The sequence below is a fragment of the Lepidochelys kempii genome, chromosome 15 (assembly GCF_965140285.1).
Source record: "Lepidochelys kempii isolate rLepKem1 chromosome 15, rLepKem1.hap1, whole genome shotgun sequence".
NCBI lineage: Eukaryota > Metazoa > Chordata > Testudines > Cheloniidae > Lepidochelys > Lepidochelys kempii.
Genome location: NC_136394.1, coordinates 6,179,312 through 6,204,161, shown reverse-complemented (window position 1 = coordinate 6,204,161; position 24,850 = coordinate 6,179,312). Strand labels below are relative to the sequence as shown.

General features: G+C 46.4%; 1 protein-coding gene across 6 annotated transcripts in view; it reads left to right on the top strand.

Moving 5' to 3' along the window:
- Positions 1-1,958: 1,958 nt before the first annotated feature.
- Positions 1,959-24,850, top strand: part of LRRC74B (leucine rich repeat containing 74B) — a 60,812-nt gene continuing 37,920 nt past the window's right edge. For 2 of the 6 annotated variants that reach the window (XR_012155138.2, XM_073313509.2), the window contains exons 1-10: positions 1,959-2,118; positions 3,498-3,657; positions 4,661-4,803; positions 6,394-6,526; positions 10,093-10,299; positions 16,975-17,084; positions 19,773-19,888; positions 21,430-21,508; positions 22,759-22,854; positions 24,009-24,125. Coding sequence is in view for 5 of the 6 variants with exons in the window: in XM_073313509.2 (XP_073169610.1) it covers positions 1,990-2,118; positions 3,498-3,657; positions 4,661-4,803; positions 6,394-6,526; positions 10,093-10,299; positions 16,975-17,084; positions 19,773-19,888; positions 21,430-21,508; positions 22,759-22,854; positions 24,009-24,125 (1,290 nt within the window). In the remaining variant the exon portion in view is untranslated. Of the gene's footprint in view, positions 2,119-3,497; positions 3,658-3,858; positions 3,954-4,030; positions 4,066-4,660; positions 4,804-6,393; positions 6,527-10,092; positions 10,300-16,974; positions 17,085-19,772; positions 19,889-21,429; positions 21,509-22,758; positions 22,855-24,008; positions 24,126-24,850 lie in introns of those variants that run through there. The other 4 variants (XM_073313510.2, XM_073313512.2, XM_073313514.1 and 1 more) reach the window with 3 other exon arrangements.

Sequence of the window (24,850 nt, the reverse complement as noted above, 5' to 3'; positions counted from 1 at the left end):
CAGAAGTGACACCAGTGGGCACGACCAGCACCTACATCCCCCAGCAGTCCTGGGATGGGGAAGGTGCTGTGCAGCTGTAACTGAGGGCTTGTCCACACCTACAGCAATGCCGTGTTTAGTGAAGATGCTACCTATGCAGTTAATCCATCTCCCCAAGAGGCGGTAGCATGTTGACAGGAGAAGCCCTCCCATTGACACAGCACTCTCTGCACCAGTATAACTACCTCGCCTGGGGGGATTTTCCCTGCTCCCGAGCGACAGAGTTATATGGCCAAGAGTTGGTGCTGCATATCAAGCAAGAGACCACAACCATGCACCAGGTCTGAGGGTAGCAGATAAGGGCTACAGAGGGCACAGCAGGGGTGGGGCCTAGCTGGGCTGGGAGACATGGCAAGGGCAGAGCTGGGATACTGGGGGCACAGTGGGGCTGGGAGTTGTGATGGGGGTGGGGCCAGGATACTGGGGGCACAGCAGGGGTGGGGGCGGGGCCGGGATACTGGGCTAGGGACGGGGCACTGGTGGCTCAGCAGGGCTGGGAGGCACGGCGGGGGGGTGAGGCATGATACTGGGGGCACAGCAGAGATGAGGGGCGGGGCCAGGATACTGGGGGCACAGTAGGGGCGGGGGTGGGGCCAGGATACTGGGGGCACAGCAGGGCTGGGGGCAGGGCACTGGGGGCACAGCAGGGCTGGGAGGCGTGGCGGGGGCGGGGCCAGGATACTGGGGGTACAGTAGGGGTGGGGGCAGGGCACTGGGGGCCCAGCAGCGCTGGGAGGCGCGGCGGGGGCGGGGCCAGGATACTGGGGGCACAGTAGGGGCGGGGGCGGGGCCAGGATACTGGGGGCACAGTAGGGGTGGGGGCAGGGCACTGGGGGCCCAGCAGCGCTGGGAGGCGCGGCGGGGGCGGGGCCAGGATACTGGGGGTCCAGCAGGGCTGGGAGGCGCGGCGGGGGCGGGGCCAGGATACTGGGGGTACAGTAGGGGTGGGGGCAGGGCACTGGGGGCCCAGCAGCGCTGGGAGGCGCGGCGGGGGCGGGGCCAGGATACTGGGGGCACAGTAGGGGCGGGGGCGGGGCCAGGATACTGGGGGCACAGTAGGGGTGGGGGCAGGGCACTGGGGGCCCAGCAGCGCTGGGAGGCGCGGCGGGGGCGGGGCCAGGATACTGGGGGCCCAGCAGGGCTGGGAGGCGCGGCGGGGGCGGGGCCAGGATACTGGGGGTACAGTAGGGGTGGGGGCAGGGCACTGGGGGCCCAGCAGCGCTGGGAGGCGCGGCGGGGGCGGGGCCAGGATACTGGGGGCACAGTAGGGGCGGGGGCGGGGCCAGGATACTGGGGGCACAGTAGGGGTGGGGGCAGGGCACTGGGGGCCCAGCAGCGCTGGGAGGCGCGGCGGGGGCGGGGCCAGGATACTGGGGGCACAGTAGGGGTGGGGCCAGGATACTGGGGGCACAGCAGGGCTGGGGGCAGGGCACTGGGGGCCCAGCAGGGCTGGGAGGCGCGGCGGGGGCGGGGCCAGGATACTGGGGGTACAGTAGGGGTGGGGGCGGGGCACTGGGGGCCCAGCAGGGCTGGGAGGCGCGGCGGGGGCGGGGCCAGGATACTGGGGGTACAGTAGGGGTGGGGGCGGGGCACTGGGGGCCCAGCAGGGCTGGGAGGCGCGGCGGGGGCGGGGCCAGGATACTGGGGGTACAGTAGGGGTGGGGGCGGGGCACTGGGGGCCCAGCAGGGCTGGGAGGCGCGGCGGGGGCGGGGGCGGGGCCGCGCCGAGGCACCAGGCCCAGCCCTTACTGGGGCCGCTCCCAGGATTGCCATGGCAGCAGCACAACAAGCCGTGAGCAGCCACTTGCCCCTTTAGACGACCCCTGAGCGCTGATTGGTTCCATAGGCGCACGTGAGCCGCTTTCTCCCTTCTGATTGGGCGGCGTGGCCATAGGCGTGGCTCGTGCCCCGCCCGCATGGCGGGTAGGGTGCTGGGGATCGCGCTGCCTGATGCTGCCAGTGCCGGTGCGGAGAGAGCGGGGCCCGGCGCCCGCGGCGGTTGTTGGGGTCCGGCCACCCAGCCGGCCCCGGGCGGAGCTCCGCCGCGGCAGCGTGCGTTCCGCCGCCTCCTGCGGCGCGGTGAGGCCGGGGGCGGGGAGCTGGCGTGCGGGGCAGGGACCGAGTGGAGCTCGGCGGGCCCGTCCTTGTGCCCCGGCGCTTGTGAGGGAGCCGCTCCCGGCCCCTGGGGCGTGTGCCTGAGCCTGCAGGCAGCCTGCACCCCTGGCCCTGTTTGGGCAGCGGAGTGACGCGGGACATCACGGGGGGCAGGAACAAGGATGGGGGGTGTTTCACCACTGAAATCAGCAGGTGAAGAGGCTGCTGGTTTGCCCACCAGGGGCCTGGCTGTCCAAGACCCTTCTCTTTCCCCCTGCACAGCACCATCCCCCCCCTGCACAGCACCATCCCCCCCCTGCACAGCACCATCCCTGCTCTGAAATCCACATGGTGCTTTTAGAGAATTCCCCTTGAGCTGTATTCCAGCCCTTTAGGCAAAGTCCCCAGTGTGCAGTGGGAGTCTAAAGGGCTAGCTGGTACTGAAGAAATGTGTTAGGCCTGGGTAGATCTCAGCTACTCTCCAAAATCTGAGCTGTCTTTTTTCAAAGTAAATCTCAAGCTGTTATTGTTGTGAAGAAAGCTTTGCATTTTGTTATTTACACACTGCAAGAGTTACACAGTTAATCCATCTTTCTGAGTGGTGATAGCCAAATTGATGAAGACTAGGATTTAATCTCACAGGAGTATGAGATTAACCAAACTAATGTTTCTGAAGTGCTTGGAGATCATTGGATGAAAGATGCTGCAAGTGCAAAGGATTTAGACCCAAACATTGTGATTCTAGTTGTCTTTCCCAGCTAACTCATCAGTTCAAATGTAGTACGAGATGCCCAAAAATCACGGGAGGTGTCTGAAATGCATTGTGTGATGGAGACAGTCCAGTTCTAGAGGACAGGTGCTGTTGTCATACTCTTTAGCAGTTCCAACTGAAAGTGCAAGTATTGAATGAACCCCTCACCACTAGAAGTCCCTCCAGGTCAGGGCTGTTGTTTAGTCAGTTTCAGACTACTAGTCCAGCTCCTTCCACCAGTACAGAAATAGATTATGAGATGGGTGCCTGTGAATCACTCATTGGATTTCTTACTGTAATGTTAGTAAGAGTTGGCTCAATAATAACTGAAGTTACAAATTTCAGAGTAGCAGCCGTGTTAGTCTGTATCCGTAAAAAGAAAAGGAGTACTTGTGGCACCTTAGAGACTAACAAATTTATTAGAGCATAAACTTTTGTGAGCTACAGTTTATGCTCTAATAAATATGTTAGTCTCTAAGGTGCCACAAATACTCCTTTTCTTTTTTTGAAGTTACAAAGTAGCTTACACTCTTAAGCAGTTACTTACCAAGAGTAAGATCTTTATATTCAGTGAAAAGAAGAATTTCTGTGTAACCTTCTTGTGTGTTTCAAGACTGTCCCCAGGTCCGTTTGTGAGCGTGCTGTGCACCAGGAAAGAGATGCTTGTAACAGAACAAACACACCGGATGATTCGGAGGGGAATGAGAGTGAGGAGAAGGCTGATGAAGATAGCGAGAGGGAGGAAGAGTGGGATACTGACCTTGAAATAGAAGGTACAAAACATCCCACCTGCCCTGATTTGCACAGTGGTAGGAATCTCTTCCAGCATGACATGGGTTGGATCTGGCACAATTTGTCCTATATCTGTAGAACAGTATCAAAACTGGCAGTGAACATGCAATTTTCCCTGATCTTCTCTAAGTGAAGAATGAATGTACTCTTAATTCCTTTTTCTTTCTCTTTACAAAACAAAGCAAAACCAAAAATAAACAACGCTCTTAGGAAACTCAGTGCAAACAGTTTGTGATCTCATTCACTGACTGAAAAGTTGGGAGATGGAAAACATAAGGTAAAGTACATATGCTCCCTTGTTCACTAGGTTAAAGTTCTTAATTACCCATTATTATTACCTTATTATTTTTGCAGATCTTGGCCACCTCATTCATTGTGTGAGTTATATGGTGAGTCCAGAATGAGAGACGGCTTCAATCTTTATTTTTATATAACTTACTGAAATAAAAGTGAAGAGGAGGTCTGCACACAGAACACTTGCTTTTAATCAAATTTAAAATTTAAATTAAACGTTTACCTTAAATGTTGCTTAAATTTTTACAACTTTATTTATATAATTTCTGTTACGTTGTTTTTATCCATATCACTCAGAGAATTCACTGAGCAGAATGCAACTTGTGGGCTGAGGGCTTGATCCAAAACCAATTTGAAATCAATGGCAAGACTTCCATTGACATCAGTCACTTTTTTTTGGATCAAGCCTCTAATGAGGCAGGGATCTTGTAAATAATTGTATGTGATCATGTAACACACAACAAGCAGCAGCGTCAAGTATGTTTGGACAATTCTGCTTTCCTGAGTCTTGCCTCACTCTGCTCTGCTCTGCTCTGTTAACTTTGAGTGCATGGAGACTCTGGGGAAGGTGCTGGAAAGAAATATAAATTCTTTAATTTCCATTTTTTGGTAAAATTGTTAATTTGGAAGTGCTGTTTTTTGTTTGTACAGCTTGTTTTCTCTATGTCCGTTGTCCTTTTTCTAATATAGAAACCAAGGAACCTTTTGACCCAACTGGAAGGACCAGATACATAGCAGCCTGCCAACTATATAGAGTGGTACCCATATCCTATTTCCTGCGTCACATGAAGGACTCTGAACTGATTATGAAGCACCATGGACTTGGCACACAGGTAACGGTTGCAGAAAATAGAATAAATCACTTCACTTTGGCACAGTGAAGGCTGTAATGTGCGCTCTGCGATGTATGGTGGTTGTGCCAGTGGCTAGGGGGTGTCTCTGGATGGGGGAAATAAAGTATATGTACTAATTAAACTGATATTAGCTTTTCACTTTCTTGGTTTTGTGATGTATATTATGTGTAGACCAGCATTAAATATATTATGTTTGGGTATGAACAAAGTAAAACTTGATGATCTATTGAAAGTTATTGGACAGGCCAGAACAAGGGGACTTAATTTAAACCTAAGAAGGAATAATACATTTAAGAATTTTAGCTGTTGTTGCTTTATAAAGAATGGCGAGTAGGGGAAGTGGGCTTTCAGCTAAGGGGGAGAGGGAGTGCAGTCAAACAACATAAATGTATTTAAGCAAAATGAGATGCCACATGAAATTTAGCACATCTTAAGGGGAATTGGTCAGCTTTGTCATCTTGACAGCACCTGGCTGTCCTTTTTGTGGGACGGTGGATTAGATTTCTCCCCACTGCACCCCACAGGAATACCCAGGGCTGTGGGATAAGATTTTTATCCTCCTTGGGTGTACATTTTTTTTTTAATGTAATATACATGTGTTTCTATATGGTTAAAATTCATAAGTTTAAACAACATTCTAAAACTTTTTAAAGAAGTTCTGTATGTAGGTTAGTGTCACAGTCCTAGCCACAATGGGCTTGTAGTTGCTTCTGGTTTTACACAACTTACTTTGCAGGAACACATGACTCATGCCGTAAAATGCAACAAGCCTTAATGCTCACCTGTGATGGTAATAAACATGGTAGAATTAGGGAAATTAGAACTGAAGTAGACCTATTAGATCCCTTCACCCTCTTGTTCCTTACACTGTATTTAGGGTTGGAGAGTGTAGATTTTTTTTTTTTTAATTTCATGGATAATGTCAGTCCATTTACTTCCAAATTTAAAATATTTTAATCAAGTTAAGTAATTTATTCCAAACTTAATGGCTCTAGATCCTAGGAGTAATAACGGAAATAAAATCATAAGTGGTACTTATCCTAGTATTAGTTACTGATTGCTTGATAGAACTGACAATGAGTGAAGGCACCAGGCATCCTCGAGTTGCACAAATTAGATATTTGTAATTTTCTCTCTCTCTGCATTATGAATATTGGTAAACTTTTTTATTATTTCTAGGTGGATGGAGAAATCATTAATGACACTTACCAACTCGTATTGCATCCTTTGAACTCTAACTCTATTCTGCATTGCTTTTTCCAGTCTAATTTTAAATCACTCACACAAGGGGACTTCTACTACTTTCCTTAAGAGACAGTGGGTTAGATCCTGCATCCATTCGAAGTTGCTGAGAATTTTGCAATTGACTTCACTGGTAGCAGGATGGGACCTGTTGTTGGGTATGGACTTTCACTTGTGTTCTTCAGAAATACAGCCAGGGCCTGGCGAGCTTTTGTCAATCTATATATTCTTGATAGGTTAAGGAAAACTGAAATAAGCAAACCACTAAAAGTGCTCGTTGTACCAAATAGACCCATGAGTGACTCATTATGCTGTTATATGTTCCAGGGTGCCAAAGCTTTATCTCTTTCCTTGATGACCAACACCTCCATCGTAAAGTTAAACCTGAGTGATAATTGGCTGGATGGAGAAGGGGCAGCTGCAGTTGCAGAGATGTTAAAAGAAAACTGTTACATTTCAGGTTTGTGTCTTAATTCAAAGGTAATTCTGTTGTAAGGCATGTATCAGAATGTGGCAATAAGGTTTTATGAGAGAGGAGGAAGTTCTTGTTTGCATATTTGGCTGATCCCATTGATTGTCACTGCTCACATGAAAGAGGGCTACAGAATTGGGCCCTACTTTGAAAAGTGACTATTTAAAATAGTGCCTTCTTATTCAGATCTCCATGTATGTATTCATAGCCTTTACTTTTATGAATTCATGTCTTTACTCCTGTTATCTCTGCAAAGTCAATAGCATTCTGGGAGAGGGAGCTGAATTCTCTTCTGGTTCATGAATCAGTAACGGAACTGGAATTTGGGAGAATAGTTGCAGGATATTGTTGAAGATGCATAAGGCAGAAAAAGCCCATCTTAACTTTCAGATTCCACGTTGAGTTTGCTGGACTGGCAGTTAGAACAACTGTCTTATAATTAAGGGCTAGCAGAGCTAAGCCCCATACAGGGTGCTCCAGCTCATATCTGTGCTGTAAGGACTGGGCTAGGGTGACAAAGTGGACTTTGCTCAGCTTTGCAACACCTAGTTTTAGGTGTCCTGCCACCCATTGGAATCCACGTTCCTGAGTCAGGTACACCAGCTCTCCAGACAATGCATGGGGAGAGTTAGGTGCCTAAAAAACGGAGCCACAGAAGCTACCAAACTGGGTGGGCAGCCACCAAAGCTGTCAAGTAGAAAGTGGCTTAAGGGAGGTGGTGAAGGTGTTCCGCGTTTACTCAGTAGCCCAGTGGTTTGAGCACTTCCCTCTGAAGTGGAAGAGCTCAGTTCAAATCCCAAGGCTGCCTAATCTGGAGCAGGGACTTGAGCCTAGGTCTCCTACCTCAGATATCTGAGATCTCAGATGGGTGAGGTTCCATGAAGCTGGAGTAGCACTACCCCAACAGATGGATTCTGAGGTGAGGGAAGAGTGTCTCCCCTTTTCTACACACCCCATTGACCCCCACTCCACACCCCCAGTTTATCACTTTGACAAGCCGGTAGTTGGGAAGGTAGGAAGCAGTGGAGGCAGGCAAGGAGGATGAGCTGGACACTGGTGTCTGCAGCTTATTTTGGGCACAAGCTGCCATAGTTTTACTTGTAAACTAAATACATTTGCTCTGGGAACTATTGAGACGCACACACATGAAATCCTCCATGCCATTTTTTACAGTCCCTTTTCAGAACTGCATTTTAATATATAAGTATTGATGTCTGTTGAGACAGACATCAGAATTTATTGATGCAAGAACTTAAACCCTTGATTAATATTTACCTTGAAAGACAATAGATTTTGATGTCCTCTAAAACCTGATTTTAGTGTTTGTATTGTTACATAATTGGATTTACTATAAAAGTAATTGCTGATTTAATAAATCTCTTAAGCGTACAAGTGACAAGGTGGGGGAGGTAATATCTTTTATTGGACCAATTTTTGTTGGTGAGAGACAAGCTTTCTAGCTTATGCAGAGCTCTTCTTGAGGTACAGTAACAGTGTTTGTTAACAAATTAACATTTTAAATAGGAGATGCTTAGGTAGGAGGAGCAGTTTAAGATTATCTAGTCTCGCCTCCTGCAGTACAGGCCATAGTAACTCATCCAGTAACTTCTACATCAAGCCCATAACTTCTGTTTCAGCTATAGCATCGTTTAGAGAGTTATCTAGTCTTGATTTAAAGTCTTGATGGAGAATTCACCACATCCCTAGTAAGTTGTTCCAATGATAGATTACTCTCACTTTTAACAGTTTGCACTTTATCTATAGTCCTTATTTGTCTAGCTTCATCTTCCAGCTATTGGATCTCATTCTGCCTTTTTCTGCTAGATTAAAGATCATCTGCTGTCAGAAATTTCTTCCCTATGTAGGTATTTGTAGACCATGATCAAGTCCCTTCTTTCTTGCATAAACTAAATATTAGTTTTTAAATCTCTCTCTCTAAGGCAGGTTTTCCAGTCCATAAATCATTCTTGTAGTTCTTTTCTGAACTTTCCAGTTTTTCAAAATCCTTTTGAAAATGTGGACACCAAAATTGGAACCAGTAGTCCAGTAATGTTTTCACTAATGTTGTACACAGAGGTAAGAACACCTTGTTTCTTTTTGATCTTCCCCTGCATGTACACCCAAAGATTTCACTCACCCTTTTAGCTACTGCATTGCCTTGGGAGCTCATGTTCAGTTGGTTATCTGTCATCTAAGTCCTTTCCAGTGTTGTTGCTTTCCAAGCTACAGTCCCCTATCTTGTAAGCATAACCTCTGTTCCTAGATGTATGGTTTTGCATTTGGCTATATTCATGCATATCACCCAGATGAAACTGCCTTACTGAACAGTCCAGATCACACTGTAGAACTGATCTGTCCCCATCATTATTTACAATTCCGAGTAGCCTGTGATTAACCAGGTCATCTTGTTTACTTTTTAAGCATTGGCACTACACTGACTTTTTTCCAGTCTTTTGGAACTTCCCCAATGTGCCAAGCAGGGCTTAAATTCAACAGGTAAATATTTTCAAACCCACAGGAGCCCCAGCACCGTAGCCTGCCCTGCAGCTGAAGCCTGGAGCCCCAAACTAGGTGTGGGGGGGAGAGGGGTGCTCCAGGAAACAATCTCTGAGAATTTAAGCCCTGGTGCCAAGGTTTGTTAAAAATCAACATTTATGATTCAGAGAGCTCCTTGGAAAATTCTTTTGGTATTCTTGAATGGAAATTATTCAGTGAAGTGAATGTTGATGTCGTGTTACTATTTATTTTTACTGTTGCATTTTTAGTGTTTGGTTTTAGTTAATGAGAGCTGTCCCTTTAAGAGAAGGCTGTGGCAGCTGTGTGGGACAGTGCCTATGCGGAAGATTTTGCATGTGTGTGCAGAGTGGAGGTGAGCCGCAAAATGGTCAGAACTTGGTTTAATAAACCTGTCTTTCCAAAAAGAGTCTCATTCTCCAAGGTGTCCCATTAGCGCTAATGGAGGTCTGGATGCCTTGGGTGTTGCTAATGATCTACACAGTCTTTCCTCTGTGGGGCAGCTGTGTGAATCCTGCCCAGCTCAGCAGAGATTAGAAGGTTCTTCTCATCTAATGGCTGGTTGGAGGCCCCTAGCTGAGATGAGTGTGGTGGGTCATAGCACAAATTCACCAACAAGCTTTGCACTAGACTGTAAGTGCTTTGGGGGCAGGGACTGTCTTTCCCTATGTGTTTGTGGACCACCAGGCACAATGGCACCCTGATCTTTATGGGGTGTAGTCAGAGCTCCATCAGCTGGGTCAAAATTACCTTATTCACTATACATTTGGAAGAGTTGACAACAGGGTAATTGTTACAAACACACTAAGGGTGGGCAGGAGGAGTTTAAAAACTCAGAAGTCAGAGCAAAAGCCACTATTTCAGCTTTTCGTAAATTAAAAATTGATTTGGGGGAGGCAATCTCGTAATTTTTGAACTTTGAGGCTTGGCAATACTGCTGTAAGGGTTTTTTCCATCGCAGCGGACAGCTGGAGTCTTTCTGACATCTCCCCTTTAGCTAAATGGTGATTTTGTTCTTGGGTTTTTTCCCCCTCCCCCAGATGTTGATTTATCTGACAACAGACTTGGAGTTAAAGGAGCCGAGGCCCTTTCTGCTATGCTTCTGGAGAATACTACAGTTCTTACCCTTAAACTTTCAGGAAATGAGTTTGATGACCATGCAGCTAAGTACCTATCTGATGCCCTCCCGGCTAACAATAAAATGGAATCTCTGGATCTGAGTCACAACATGCTTGGTGACACATCAGGTAAAGCAGTGTCTTTGTAGATCCACGTGTTGTATAGTTATATCCTGCTGCAAATTCACACTCCAAGTGGTGAAAACTAAACTTCTCTCTTCTCCCAAAACCACCTGGCTTCCTCCCGCTTTTGAAACCACCTACAGCTCCACCGTCGTCCTCACCACCCAGGCTCATAACCTATGTATCATGTTGGAATCCTTGCTCATGAAACATTCACATCTTCCTCTAAAAATCCATCCTTTTCTCTCTCTCAGCCATTAATCTTGTCTTTCTACACCCTGGTCATCGCTGGTCTGCCACCTTTTGAGATCTTCCATGTTTCATTATGTCCTCCTGTAACCCACAGAGAATGGATCAGCCAAAAATACCATCTCCTCCTGCCACTCAGAGCATGTCACTCCCTTCTTTGAATCCCTTCACTTGGCATCATCTCAGTTTCTGCACTAAGTTCATGTTTCTTGCTGTTCACCTTCAAAGGCCTGAAAAAGCTCCATCTGCCTCCATCTCTGCTGCCATTCTCTCCTGCTCCCTCCAGACCTAACCATTTTCTCTGTCCATCTCTAAATTTTCTCTTTATGCTAGGATTCACTCCCTCTCCTCATGTGCTAAATGGCTTTCCTCACATCATTCAAATCCCTCCTTACAAATAACTTCTCCCAGGATGCCTTTAACACGGCTGTTACTCTGAAACCTGTTCTCAGTGAGTCTGTATTCGCAAAAAGAAAAGGAGTACTTGTGGCACCTTAGAGACTAACCAATTTATTTGAGCATAAGCTTTTGTGAGCTACAGCTCACTTCATCAGATGCTACAGCTCACTTCATCGGATGCATACTGTGGAAAATACTTATTTTCCACAGTATGTATCCGATGAAGGGATGCTGTAGCTCACGAAAGCTTATGCTCAAATAAATTGGTAGGTCTAAGGTGCCACAAGTACTCCTTTTCTTTTCACTGAGAACAGAGTGAAAAACTGGGATAAGAGAAGAGCAGAGCATAGAAAATTGGGAAGAACAGAAAACCCAGGAGAAGGAGGACAGAGTCTATTTAGAGACAGAAGAGGAAGAAATAAGGACACAGAGCAGAGAAAAGAAAATAGAATAAATAGGCCACTGCTTCTGATGAAATGAGGTGATATGTCTGGGACTGCCGGCATTGGGCAAATACTGATTCATCTTTTCTGCCCTTTAAAGTCTTCATTTTTAGTTCTGGAAGGGGAGGGGGGGCAGGATGTCAAGGAATGGGAGTGGTTATCCTGTCTTCCCTGACCCTCCATGGCGGTCAAACCTGCCTAGCTTGAACCTCTATTACAGGGATTCTCAAACTGGGGGTCGGGACCCCTCAGGGGGTCATGAAGTTATTACATGGGGGGGTTGGGAGCTGTCAGCCTCCACCCCAAACCCTGCTTTGCTTCCAGCATTTATAGTGGTGTTAAATATATTTGTCTTTTTAATTGATAAGGGGGGTCACATGCAGAGGCTTGCTATGTGAAAGGGGTCATCAGTAAAAAAGTTTGAGAACCACTGTTCTATTACCTCTCACCAAAGCCCCTCCACTCCCAGATCAGTCAGGTTGTGGGAAGCAAAAGGGGGGCTATAAAAGAGATGGTTGAGCTGAAGGGAGAAGCAGAATGAAAGGCAGGATAGATCAAGACACGGAGAATGGAAGAGGGGAGTGGGAGTAGAAGTGGAGGAGGTAGAGGAAGCCAGAGAGAGTTGTTTGTTTCTGAGAGGGGAAAGTACTGGCAAAGCAGGAAGGAGAGATGAACCGTTATGCCATCTTAAGCAGTCTCATGATCTTTGACCTCTCTTTAGAGTATTAACTCACTCCACCAGATCCCTCTCTACTTTAATAGCCTTTCTTAAGATCATTCCCATTGCAGAAATATGTAGAGCTGTGACTTGGATGTCCATTCATACATTTGCTGAACACTATGTAGTCACTCATGCCTCCACTTCTGATGCCATATTTGGCTCCGCTGTTCTAGCTTCAAACTTAGACTCAACTCTGAAGCCCCCCTCCTTCCATAGAGGGAACTGCTTAATAATCACCTAGAGTGGAGCACCTATAGGGACACTACTGGAAGCAGAGATGGTTACTCACCCTGTGTAAAAAGAAAAGTAGTACTTGTGGCACCTTAGAGAGTAACAAATTTATTTGAGCATAAGCTTTCGTGATCTACAGCTCACTTCATCTGTAGCTCACGAAAGCTTATGCTCAAATAAATTTGTTACTCTCTAAGGTGCCACAAGTACTCCTTTTCTTTTTGCGGATACAGACTAACACGGCTGCTATTCTGAAACTTGTCACCCTGTATAGTAACTCTGTTTTTACAATGTGTTTTTTTTTGTGGGGGATGGTGCAGAAGTGGGTGTTGGATGGGATTTGACTGCGGAGCTGAGAGGGCTTGGAGACTTGCTTTTGGAAGGATGTCCAGGCATAAGGGGCAGCAGGCAAGGAGAAGTTGGGGAGGGAAAGTGAGGGGTATTAAAGCTGGTGATATTGGTGGAGAGGGTGCAAAAGGAGAGCAGATCTGGGATGTAGACTGGGCAGTGTGATGTAGGGCTTGAGATTAAGGGCAAGAAGTATGAATAGAATTTAATGTGCAAGGAAAGAATGTCCATTAGCTTTAAAATCCTTTGCCACCTATAGCCACCCACTGAAACCTGTGGGAATCTTCTCCTCTCTCATAGGGTATATGTACACTACGAAATTAGGTCGAATTTATAGAAGTCGGTTTTTTAGAAATCATTTTTATATAGTCGATTGTGTGTGTCTCCACACTAAATGCTCTAACTGCATTAACTCAGCGGAGTGCGTCCACAGTACCGAGGCTCGCGTCGACTTCTGGAGCGTTGCACTGTGGGTAGCTTTCCCGCAGTCTCCGCCGCCCATTTGAATTCTGGGTTGAGATCCTAATGGGGCAAAAACATTGTTGTGGGTGGTTCTGGGTACATGTCAGGCCCTCGCTCCCTCCCTCCGAGAAAGCAACGGCAGACAATCATTTCGCGCCTTTTTTTCCTGAGTTACCTGTGCAGACGCCATACCACGGCAAGCATGGAGCCCGCTCAGCTCACTGTCACCATATATCTCCTGGGTGCTGGCAGACACGGTACTGCATTGCTACACAGCAGCAACCCATTGCCTCGTGGCAGCAGACGATGCAATAGGCCTGATAACCAACGTCGTCATGTCCGAGGTGCTCCTGGCCGCCTCGGTAAGGTCAGTCAGGAGCGCCTGGGCAGACATGGGCGCAGGGACTACATTAGGAGTGACTCGACCAGGTCATTCTCTTTAGTCCTGCTGGCAGTCCTATTGTACCGTCTTATGGCGAGCAGGCAGGAGATGAGGATAGCTAGCAGTCCTACTGCATTGTCTGCTGCCAGCCAAAGATGTAAAAGATAGATGGAGTGGATCAGAACAAGAAATACACCAGATTTGTTTTGTATTAATTTGCTCCCCCCTCCCTCCATGAAATCAACGGCTGACAATCATTTCAGTGAGGTCTGTCAGGGCACCTTGAAAAGTTTAATGGAGATTCAGTCCTGCCTGAAAAACCGGGGGGAGGAGTAGCTCAGTGGGTTGAGCATTGGGTTGAGCATTGGCCTGCTAAACCCAGGGTTTTGAGTTCAGCCCTTGAGGGGGCTGTTCTGTGTGACAGTTGTTTTTGTTTCTCCTTGATATAAACCCACCCCCTTTGTTGATTTTAATGAGGCGGCTATGGAACTTGGGGAGGATGGCGGTTGGTTACACAGGGGCTGTAGCGGCAGTCTGTGCTCCTGCTGCGTTTTCTGCAGCTCAACACTATGCTGGAGCACATTAGTTTGATCCTCCAGCATCCTCAGCATTGAATCCTGCCTCCTCTCATCACGCTGCCGCCACCTTTCAGCTTCAGCCATCTCTTAAGCCCTCCACTTACTCTGTTCAGCCCGCCACCTCTCCTCCTGGTCATTTTGTGCTTTCCTGCCCTCTGACATTGTCTGCCTCCACACATTCATCTGTGCTCTGTCAGTGTGGGAGGACAACATGAGCTCAGAGAACATTTCATCATAAGTGCAGTTTTTTTCGCCTTCTAATGTTCACTAGCCTCTGGGAAGAAGAAGATCCTGTGATCCTTGAAACACATGCAGCTGGTGGAGGAAAAAAAAAAGGGACAGTGGTATTTAAAAAGACACTTATAGAACAATGGGTACACTCTTTCACGGTAAACCTTGCTGTTAACATTACATATATAGCACATGTGTTTTCATTACAAGGTCGCATTTTGCCTCCCCCCACTACGTGGCTAGCCCCTCCCCGTGGCTAACAGTGGGGAACATTTCTGTTCAGCCGCAGGCAAATGGCCCAGCAGGAACAGGCACCTCTGAATATCCCCTTAAGAAAAGCACGCTATTTCAACCAGATGACCATGTGATATCACTCTCCTGAGGATAACACAGAGAGATAAAGAAGGGATGTTGTTTGAACACCAGCAAACATACACTGCAATGCTTTGTTCTGTAATGATTCCTGACTACGTGCTACTGACCTGGCATGGTAAAGTGTCCTGCCATGGTGGATGAAATAAGGCTGCCCTCCCCAGAAACCTTTTGCAAAGGCTTTAGGAGTACATCCAGGAGAGCTTTAAGAAGATGTCCCTGGAGGATTTCCGCTCCATCCCCAGGCACGCTAACAGACTTTTCTAGTAGGTGTACTGGCCGCGAGTGCCAGGGCAAATTAATCATTAAACACGCTTGCTTTTAAACCATGTATGCTATTTAAAAAGGTACACTCACCAGAGGTCCCTTCTCTGCCTGGTGGGTCCGGGAGGCAGCCTTAGGTGGGTTGTACTGGCTCCAGGTCCAGGGTGAGAAACAGTTCCTGGCTGTCAGGAAAACCGGTTTCTCTGCTTGTTTGCTGTGAGCTATCTACAACCTCATCATCATCTTCATCGTCCCCAAAATCTGCTTCCGTGTTGCCTCCATCTCCATTGAAGGAGTCAAACAACATGGTTGGGGTAGTGGTGGCTGAACCCACTAAAATGGCATGCAGCTCATCATAGAAGCAGCATGTTTTGGGCTCTGACCCGGAGCAGCCATTTGCCTCTCTGGTTTTCTGGTAGGCTTGCCTCAGCTCCTTAAGTTTCACGCAGCACTGCTTCGGGTCCCTGTTATGGCCTCTGTCCTTCGTGCCCTGGGAGATTTTGACAAATGTTTTGGCATTTCGAAAACTGGAACGTAGTTTCCTCTCCCCATACAGCGATCAGATCCCGTACCTCCCATTCAGTCCATGCTGGAGCTCTTTTGCGATTCTGGGACTCCATCATGGTCACCTCTGCTGATGAGCTCTGCACTCACCTGCAGCTTGCCACACTGGCCAAACAGGAAATGAAATTCAAAAGTTGCAGGCCTTTTCCTGTCTACCTGGCCAGTGCATCTGAGTTGAGTGCTTTCCAGAACGGTCACAATGGAGCATTCTGGGATAGCTCCCGGAGGCCAGTACCATCTAATTGCGTCCGCAGTACCCCAAATTTGACCCGGCAAGGCCGATTTCAGCACTAATCCCCTTGTCGGGGGTGGAGTAAGGAAATTGATTTTAAGAGCCCTTTAAGTCCTAAAAAAAGAGCTTCATCGTGTGGACGGGTGCAGGGTTAAATCGATTTAACGCTGCTAAATTCAACCTCAACTCCTAGTGTAGACCAGGGCTAAGAACCCTGAGGTGCCAGAGAGTCTTTCTAGGACTGGAGGAGGTTTGGGGGGTTTTTTTTTCTCCTTACTTTGATTCCTTCCTTCCAATCCTACCCATCTCCCTCCCTCCCCTCCTCCTTTCAGGGCCACCCAATTGTTACTGGCTCTGTCTCTACTGATTTTTCAGGCCCATTCTACGCTATGAGGTTAGGTCGAATTTATAAGGAATGCGTGTACACTACCAACCCTGTTCAGCTGACCTAAAGGGGTCTTAAAAATCAACTACTGTACTCCTCCCCGACGAGGGGAGTAGCACTAAAATCGACCTTCCTGGGTCGAATTTGGGGTACTGTAGATGGGGGCACTGTGCAATTCAATGGTATTGGCCTCCGGAAGCTCAGTGATGAGCTCTGCTTCTCCTTTGGTTTTCTTGCAGGCTGATGCTGTTTCCATTTCCCATCCTCTCTGCCAGCCATTCTGCGCTCTCTTCCTCTTTTTCCCTCCTGGTGTGTTGCTTTATCCCCCCCAGTTAATCCTGATGTCATCTTCCTCCTCCCTGAAACCTCCTCCCCTCCTTATCTGTTTCAATCCCACTGAGCCTTCTGCACAGAGGAAACCTCTCAATGGTTGTAATCTCACTTGAGGATGGCACCAGGGAGCACAGGGTTGAGGAGCAGAGCTGTTTTGTGTGGTGTAGGCACTACTGGGTCTGGCCTTCAGCTAGCCCACGAGAATGGCCCTGCTCTGGTTACAGCCCTGTTGGGCTCTGTTTCGCCTTATGGGGATTTGTCCTTGTACCACCTTTTATGTGCACTCAGTGGTCTCTGACTATGTGGGGCCTGTTTTCTGGCTCTTCCTGCAGCCCCTGCTCTGTGCTTGTGCAACAAGATGCATAAAAGAGAAAAATTGTAATTTCTCACCCAAAGAGTTTCCTACCATAACCTGAGCTGCTTGCCCAGCTGAACCACCTGATCCTTTCCTGGGTCTTTACAATTTTTTCTTAACCTGTTTCATAAGGTGAGGTTCTTGGAATGGCAATAGCAGAAAACTCTGGACTAAAGGAGCTTAATATCAGCTGGAACTACTTCCGTAGCCAAGGAGCAGCTGCCTTAGCCAGAGGCTTCGAGGTAGGAAGTCTGTGTTATCTCCTGTCTTTGCCCCCTGTAATACTCATGTTAAGCGTCATCTGTTTGGGTAGAAACTGCCATCATGACCTGAACATAAAACACTGTGAAATCTGGAAGTGTATAGGCCTTGAAATCAGGGAGATAAAAATCATGATTTAAAAATCAATTTTAAAAAAATTAAATCTTGATTTTTATTTCCATTTGCAGTTTGAAGTTCATTATTTTCTCCCCATTTTATATTCTTAAATTGCTGAAATGAATGTTTTATATAATTTCCAACTGTTAGTAGAATTTCCGATTATACATAGTTTCCCTCTCCCCCCCATTGTGAGGTGTCACACACACAATGCTTATTGGTCCTGAAAAAGACCAATCCAGGGCCTTATTAACATCCTCACTGTGAGGCCAGCCCAAACTTCAGATTGATAAGCAAACCACCTGGGCTATATTCACCACCTGCTGACGTACTGCAGTTCCACAAGCCAAGAAAGCTGAAACGTTGCAAGGCTGTACAGCTCCCTCAGGGTATGCAGTTTGAAGTTGATGGGACTCGTGCTCGTAAGTCATCTAGGAGCTTTTGAAAATCCCACTCGTGGGGACTTAAATTTGAGTTTAGGAGCTTAACTTTAGGGCTCCTGGTTTTGAAAATGTAGGGCTGCGTGTATTCCAAAGTTAGTAACTTTATTAATGTGTTGTTAAATAAGTCTAAATAATTTTACATTGTTAATATTAAATCATTTTGGTTTGAAGTGAGACAGACTTCACGCTAATCAGACACAATTTTAACCCGTTACTGAAAACACTTACACATGTGCTTACTTTAAGACCACAAGTGGCCTCAGTGAGTGGGTAGGATTATTCATGTTGATAAAGTTATATTCCAATCTGGTTTCCAGGATCGGGCCTTAATTTTCAATATTTTGATTTTTGTCTATAGCAGTTTTATAAAATTCAAGTAAAATCTCCTCCTAGTAGTTGCATTTTTTTAAAAAAAGCATTCATAATTTAATTCATTGCAAATTTCAGTTAACATTTATAAATAAAATAAATTTTCAAGCTAGTTTTATAAAGCCTCAACCTGACTTATTTTTTTAAAATCAGATGATTGAAATCCATTCCAGATTAAATTAGTAGTTCAAGATTAAATTCTAGATTGGAATCTGTTTCTTAAAAAAAAAAAAATGAAGCCACCTTAAATTCCATTCATAAAACTGGTGAGTACATTAGGATGGCCAGGAAATGCCAACGCTCAGGCTGTGTGAAACTTTACTTCTGTCTAGTTGTGCATGTGCTTTTATCATGCTGTTTTTAATTATCAGATTATTTATTTAATACAGTACATTGTATTACTTTTTTTTCTACCATTTTATATGCTGCATCTTGCAAGATTGAGGAGGAGGGGGGTCCAACAAGAGAATAATGAGCTGCAGAGGAGACACAATTCTTCCTTTTTTGTTTTGTGTTTTGCTTCATTCTGTTGAAGATATTCTGCCTGGCTTTTGTGTGTGTATGTTGTTAATATAGGTAGATATTTACAATGGAAATCTCCAATTTTGACTTTCTTGTTTTGCTGGAAGAATCTGAGGTGAAGTGAAACAATGAGCTGATGACATCACAAGAGATTGAGACTTAAACAGTTGAAAGAGGAAGAGATTTCTAGTCAGATTGTTTAAAACCTGTGGGTTTTTTTGTTTTTATTTTTGTTAATACCTATTTAACTCAAGCTGCCCACTCAACATCAACACCCCTTTCCTTTCAGATGAGGGCTGCCATTATCTAGTTCAGGAAGCAGTTGTCCTGCACAAAGAAGACCAGGCTTGATATTCCTGAAGGAACTGCCCCAGGCCACCAGAAAAGCACCTTAAAAAAATCCTTCCTGATTTTGTGATTTTTGCGGGGGGGTGGGGGGGGCTGATTGCATGATATTTTGGTGTCTGACTGATGACTTGAACTGTTCGGGTTAGCAATACTGGAGGCATCCAGACTGAGCTCACTGATGCTATCCCATCCCAGACTGTTCACTCAGCACTCTTACCCTTTACTGCTCCTTCCTTAGCTGTTATCCTGCCCTTTTTACAAGGAGTTTGACCAGGTGCTGGAGACTGCTCTGAGCATGAAGCCAACAGTGTGGATCCCATTGTCTTGCGAACCATCCAGTAGCTCCCTCAATGAAATGTGCTCATTAGCCACTAGCTCCCCCTCAGCCAATAGGTATCCCCGCTGCACAACTCCCATACTTGTGAGATTCTTTCTGGGCCTAGCTACTGGACTCCAGCAGCCACTAATCCTTTGTGCTGTACTCTGTGAGACTCACAACCTACTTGCATGTGATATTCAGATTAAAGGGCAGCTGTGGTTAAGTCAAGAAGCTGCCAGACCTGTGTTCTACAAGTGAGATCTTCCAAGGGAAAGGAAAGGGGTTGAAGGAAGAGGGAAGCCTGACATTTTAGGAGGGTCCTTTAGGGAGAGAGAATTTTTCAGAGGTTCACCCACCACGAGTTACGGTTGTTGGTATGAAATGTCCTTTTCTCATTCTCTTCCTCTTGCTCACTTTCCCTTTGCATCTATTTTTAACTGTGGTTTGGAAGCATGGTCCATGGAAGGTCATTCTGCGAGAGTGACGCAGATGGCTGTTTCTTTCTCAAGCTACGGTGAGGTTTTTTCCAATAATTCTGGCTTGTTCCACAGGCAAACATGTTTCTCAGAGTTCTGGACCTTTCCTACAATGGCTTCAGCAACAACGGAGCAGCTGCTCTGGGGGAGGCCCTTAAAGTCAACAATGTGCTGGAAGAGCTCAACATTAGGTGAGTCAGGCTCAGGTCATGATTTAATACGTCCCACACTTGAAAGTGAAAGCCACCCTCTGGTGGCTGAAACCCTGAGCAGCCATTGACCTCGGTTTTATGTGTAAGGAGGGACAGTCTTGCTGGCGCTAAGATGACAAAGGGAATGCCATGTAATGGAAGTTTGGCCATGAAATTTCTAGCTGGGGAAGATCTGCTGGCATCTGTTATTTACTGTCCTACTGCCAGGGCCCCAGCTCTGTAGTCAGCCTCGTGACCCCAGAGAAAGCGATGGTGTAAAGGAGTGAGGAGGATTACTGGGGTCAAGGTGATATCATTGCAATCTTAAATTGGGAAGGAAATAAATTGATTCCATCTGGCTGGGGAGGATGGATAGAAAGAAATTTAGTGATAAGGATCTAGGGTTACTAGCACCTCTGGAAATGAGAAGAAAAGTGAAATGGGACTTTGGAGCTTAGAGGGCACCTTGTACAGCATGAGATGTTTGTGCTCACAATGAGAGCTGGACAAGTTCCTTTGTTCTTCAAAGCACTGGCCTATGTACTTGGAGGCCTGGGACTGGCCTATATACTAAGAATAGTTAGGTGTGAGAAGTACTGTTGATTTAATAGGGCTTACAGTGGACATAATGTTATGATAGGAATCAATTCAAAGGGGAGGCTGATTGGTTCAGCAAAGGGAGAGTCAAGAAAACAACAGAGGCTGGTGAAGTTAGTGGGAGAGCTGTGAGACCAGGTAATTTTCAGAGAGATGCAGTTATGGAGATCATGAACATAACCAGAAATGGTCATGAGACAGGCTGTGAGCAAGAGGGTAGTGTCCAAGTACTCCCTGCAGTGTAAAATCCCACAGGCAAGCTGGCAATGAACCTCCCATCCCAGTGCATGATGTGCCTAAGCTTCCAAAGAGCAGACAGTGGCTGCTGCTGTGCTGGCGGCTACCTGGATATACTTACAAAACTAAAATGTCAGGGAACAAACACTGAGGTTTTAATTGTTACACTAACAATAAAAGCAAATGCTCAGAAATAGACATGAGCTAAGCAGGGCCAGTCAGAGTTATTATTTGGATGGGAGTCCTTCAGGGAAAACTTGTGCACTTCAGGAAGTGGTATAGCTGCTGAATGCTGTGCTGCTGGAGCTTGTTCTTCAGATGAGATTTAACACCGAGGCCATGAGCATTCAGGGTCACTAAAGATCTCACAGCACTTTCTGTGAGAGCAGGAACATTAACACAGGTGTCCCAGACAGGTACGTCTACTCCCTGCAACTTCAGTTGGAGATGGGATTCTTTGTCACTTCTCCTTCAAATTGTTGTGTGTAGAGAGCTGTTAACCTGCTGCAATTAATGCCCCTCCAGATGTGTTCACATGTCAGTGGTGGGTGAAGTGATTCCCTGTACCTTCACGTGAGTTTGTAAAGCATGTTGTCCTCCTGTTGCCCATACTGTAGTAAATGTCTCCATGACAGTATGGCTCTGGCTTGGTGGGTTGGGAACACGGAATGAAAAATGTAAGAAGTCTACCTTTTCTCTGTTATAAGCAATAACCGCATTTCATTGGAAGGAGCTCTGCGGTTTGCAGTAGGCCTGAAAGAAAACCAGACTCTGAAGAGACTTAATGTGAGTAGCTTTTTTTAAAGCAGATCTTGGAAAACACAATAAAGTATATATTTAAAATGTCACTGGCATGAGTGCTTATTGAATCAGATCCTGTGTGAGCCATTCTGCAGCAACAACAGGGGAGCCTTTAGCATCAGTCTCTGGCCGCTCCTGTGAAATGCGGCATGCAGATGGTCTCGTATAGGAGTGCTTGTATTCAACAGTCTTTTGAATTCAAGCATTTTATACCCCTCCCTCTATGTGAACCAGAGCCTGCAACCTGTTGCTCCCTGTTCTGCCCTGCAGTCTAGCACCTTGCCTTCCAATATGGAGGATGATCTTCCTGGCCTCTGCTGTCACCTGCTTACATGGCAGCCATGTTTGCTGCACACATCTGGGAGCTGGAGGGAGACGTGGTTAATGGCCATTGGGTGTCTGACCTATCCCTCAGCTCAGCACAGTGGGGTAGACGCTCTGCTCTGTTCCTCTTCCTTTCCATTCCTCAGACAGCACAAAGGGAGCTCCTGAAACTTGGGTTAAGAAGGTCGTGGACGGGTAGAGAGTGGGTATGACCAGGTATATGGCATTTTAGATATTCCCAGCTTTATCCTCATGTGTTATCCTGTGGGGACCACTGGCAGCTTGCATTTGGCAGAGTGGCCTACAAGGTCAAGCAGAGAATTATGGAGCCATAACCAGCTCCCTGACAGCTTTTTCCGCATTGCCCAGCGGAAGCTGGATGCAGCAAAGCATCTTGTACTGGTGTAAAATGTACAGTCGAGGTCAGGTTCAAGGATGTGTAACTAAGATACACATTAGTAAAGTCAGCCAGTGATGGCGTGTAAAGGGAGGAAAGAAAGGCAAGGATGGAGCCTGGTGGGAACCCTCATTGAAAGATGGGATGGGGAGGAAGAGAACAAGGAGAGAGTGGAGTTGTGGACGCTGAGGGAGGACAAGGTGACCATAATAAGGTTATGTAGTTGCTTTAGTGAGACCTGGGCAAATCTTGATGATCCCTAAAAGTAAACTTTTTTAATAAGTTTAGTTCTTGTAGATGTGAGATTTTTTCAAATAGTTATCACCATCCATTCTTATCACTGTGAGTTTCTGCTTTTGTCTCATACCCAGGGCATGTGCCTGAAGACACTTGAGAAGGCTGATTTTCCTCTGTAAGACAGCTGCAGTTTGAGGTGTTAAAGAAAGGTGCATTAATTAAAAGAACTTGCAATCTGTATTGTTCCTATTGTTGTTTCCTGTGTCTGCCTTTTTAGATGGCCAGAAATCCCATGCAGAGTGAAGGCTGCTTTGGGATTCTCAAATCTATACAAGCAAATTCTGGTGCCGTGGTAGAAATCTTGGACTTCTCAGTAAGTGTTAAACAGCGGAGGGGGCGGGGGGGCAAATGAAATGAAATCCCAAAGGTATGTGTTACTGAAAAAGGAGGGTGGACTATGAAGGCCCCAAAGTCAGAACATTCAGAATGATTGTTTCTACAAATAGCATAGTTCCACCACATTGCATCTATGCAACATGGCATAATAGCACGTTGAACAAAGACCAAATACTTGTAGTTAGACCTATTTTGACTGAGCTGCGGATACTGTGGTACCCATAACTTAGCTGTCTGACTTCTATAGTTACATCATAAACCACCATCTGGTTTTAACAGAGGGTCTCCTTCTATTTAATGTTGAAGTTTCCCAGAAAGTGAAAGACCCCTTCCCCTGGTGAATGCTGTTGTGGTTATTATAAAACTGCCTTTTCCAAATGTTTTTGTTGATGGCTTATTTCTAATTTATAAAGAAAAACACAGGTTATAATGCTCTCAATTATTAATAATAGAGCAACAGTTCCTCCCTGTTTGTAGTGACCTGTTGCATTCTGACTGGCTGAGAACAGAGCAAATGTATTCTTCAGCCAAAGAGAGACCTGACTATCCTGCCTGCACTTACTCTCCAGTACCTCCTTTCAAATGCTGTTCCTCATGTTCTTACAAACCCTTCTCCTGAGCCTGCTTTCTGTTCCAGCACTTTCCTGACTCCCTCCTTAGGCTTTGTGTGAACTCTGTGGACAGGCTGCTTATTGCATTTTCTATCTCACCCTTATGCAATGTTTTTTGCATTCCAGCCACTTTGTGCTCTGATCATTCTAGAGACACAGCCCTCAACAGAGTTGTGAGTTGCTTGCTTGGAATTTCACGTCCTCCCTTCTTGATTTGTCAGCTGCCTTTGACCCTTTTCCTCATCGTCTTCGTGTTTCCTGTTCTTCTCCTGATAGCTGGAGCTAGTTTGTTTCATGTTTTATTTTATATCCACCAGAGCTTTGGTATTGCCATTTGCTGGTGAACTGGTTGATGACCCAGCTCACTGAGCTGAAGGAGCTTTGTCAAAGCTTGTATTAGTTGCATGGATGCCTGAGAGCAAGAATGTGTGATGATGCCTACCTTTGCTGTTGTGATACTTACCTTTTGAGAGAAGGTAAATCGTACTGTACACTGATCTGTGATGATTTCTCCCTCTAGGACATCCCTGTGAACAAAGACTTTGCAGACCTGTGTGATGCTGTGAAAATGCTTTTGCCAAATTTTCAGATCAGATATGGTGGAAATGCAACATTGCACAAAAAAGATCAACCAAAGGTTGAGATCCAATCTTGATTCAGTGTGGAGGGTGATTCATAGAATCCTTTGACCTAAAAGGAACCTCTTCAAGGTCACTTTGGGTATGTCCACACAGCTTGCGGAAGGGAGACTCCCAGCCTGGGTAGACAGACTTGGGTTTGTGAGGCTCGCGCCATTGCTCTAAAAATAGCTGCATAGACAGCACTTTGACGTTGTGGCTTGGTTGGGAACTCAGGCTCTGAAGCCTACCTGCCTCCCAAGGCTTCAGCATCCGAGCTCCCACCTGAGCCGCAACGTCAAACTGTTGTCCACACAGCAAATTTTAGAGCACTAGCACGAGCCCCACAAACCCAAGTCTGTCTACACAGGCTGGGAGTGTCTCTTCCACAGGCTGCCTTTGTATACATACTCTTAGTCTACGCCCCTGCTCTGTGGCAAAATCACTGACCATCTCGAAGCCTTGACATGAGGATTTCCAGTAGCAGTGCTACAAGTGCCTCCATGGAAACATTTGCCATTTGCTCACTGATGTCATTGTTAAAAGCTTCTCCTTGCTGTAGCTTTAAATTAATTGGACTAGATTCGCTGCTGTGACCTGGTGCTGGATCTCCCCAGCAGGGCATTCTCCTGGTGCAGGAGAGTCCCCAGTGGGTACAGGCCAGCATAACTAGCTCCTTGTTCTACCTTTCTCCTTCAGCCTTCTGCACAGGGCCTTTGTCAGAGCAGGCTGGGGGCTTGACTAG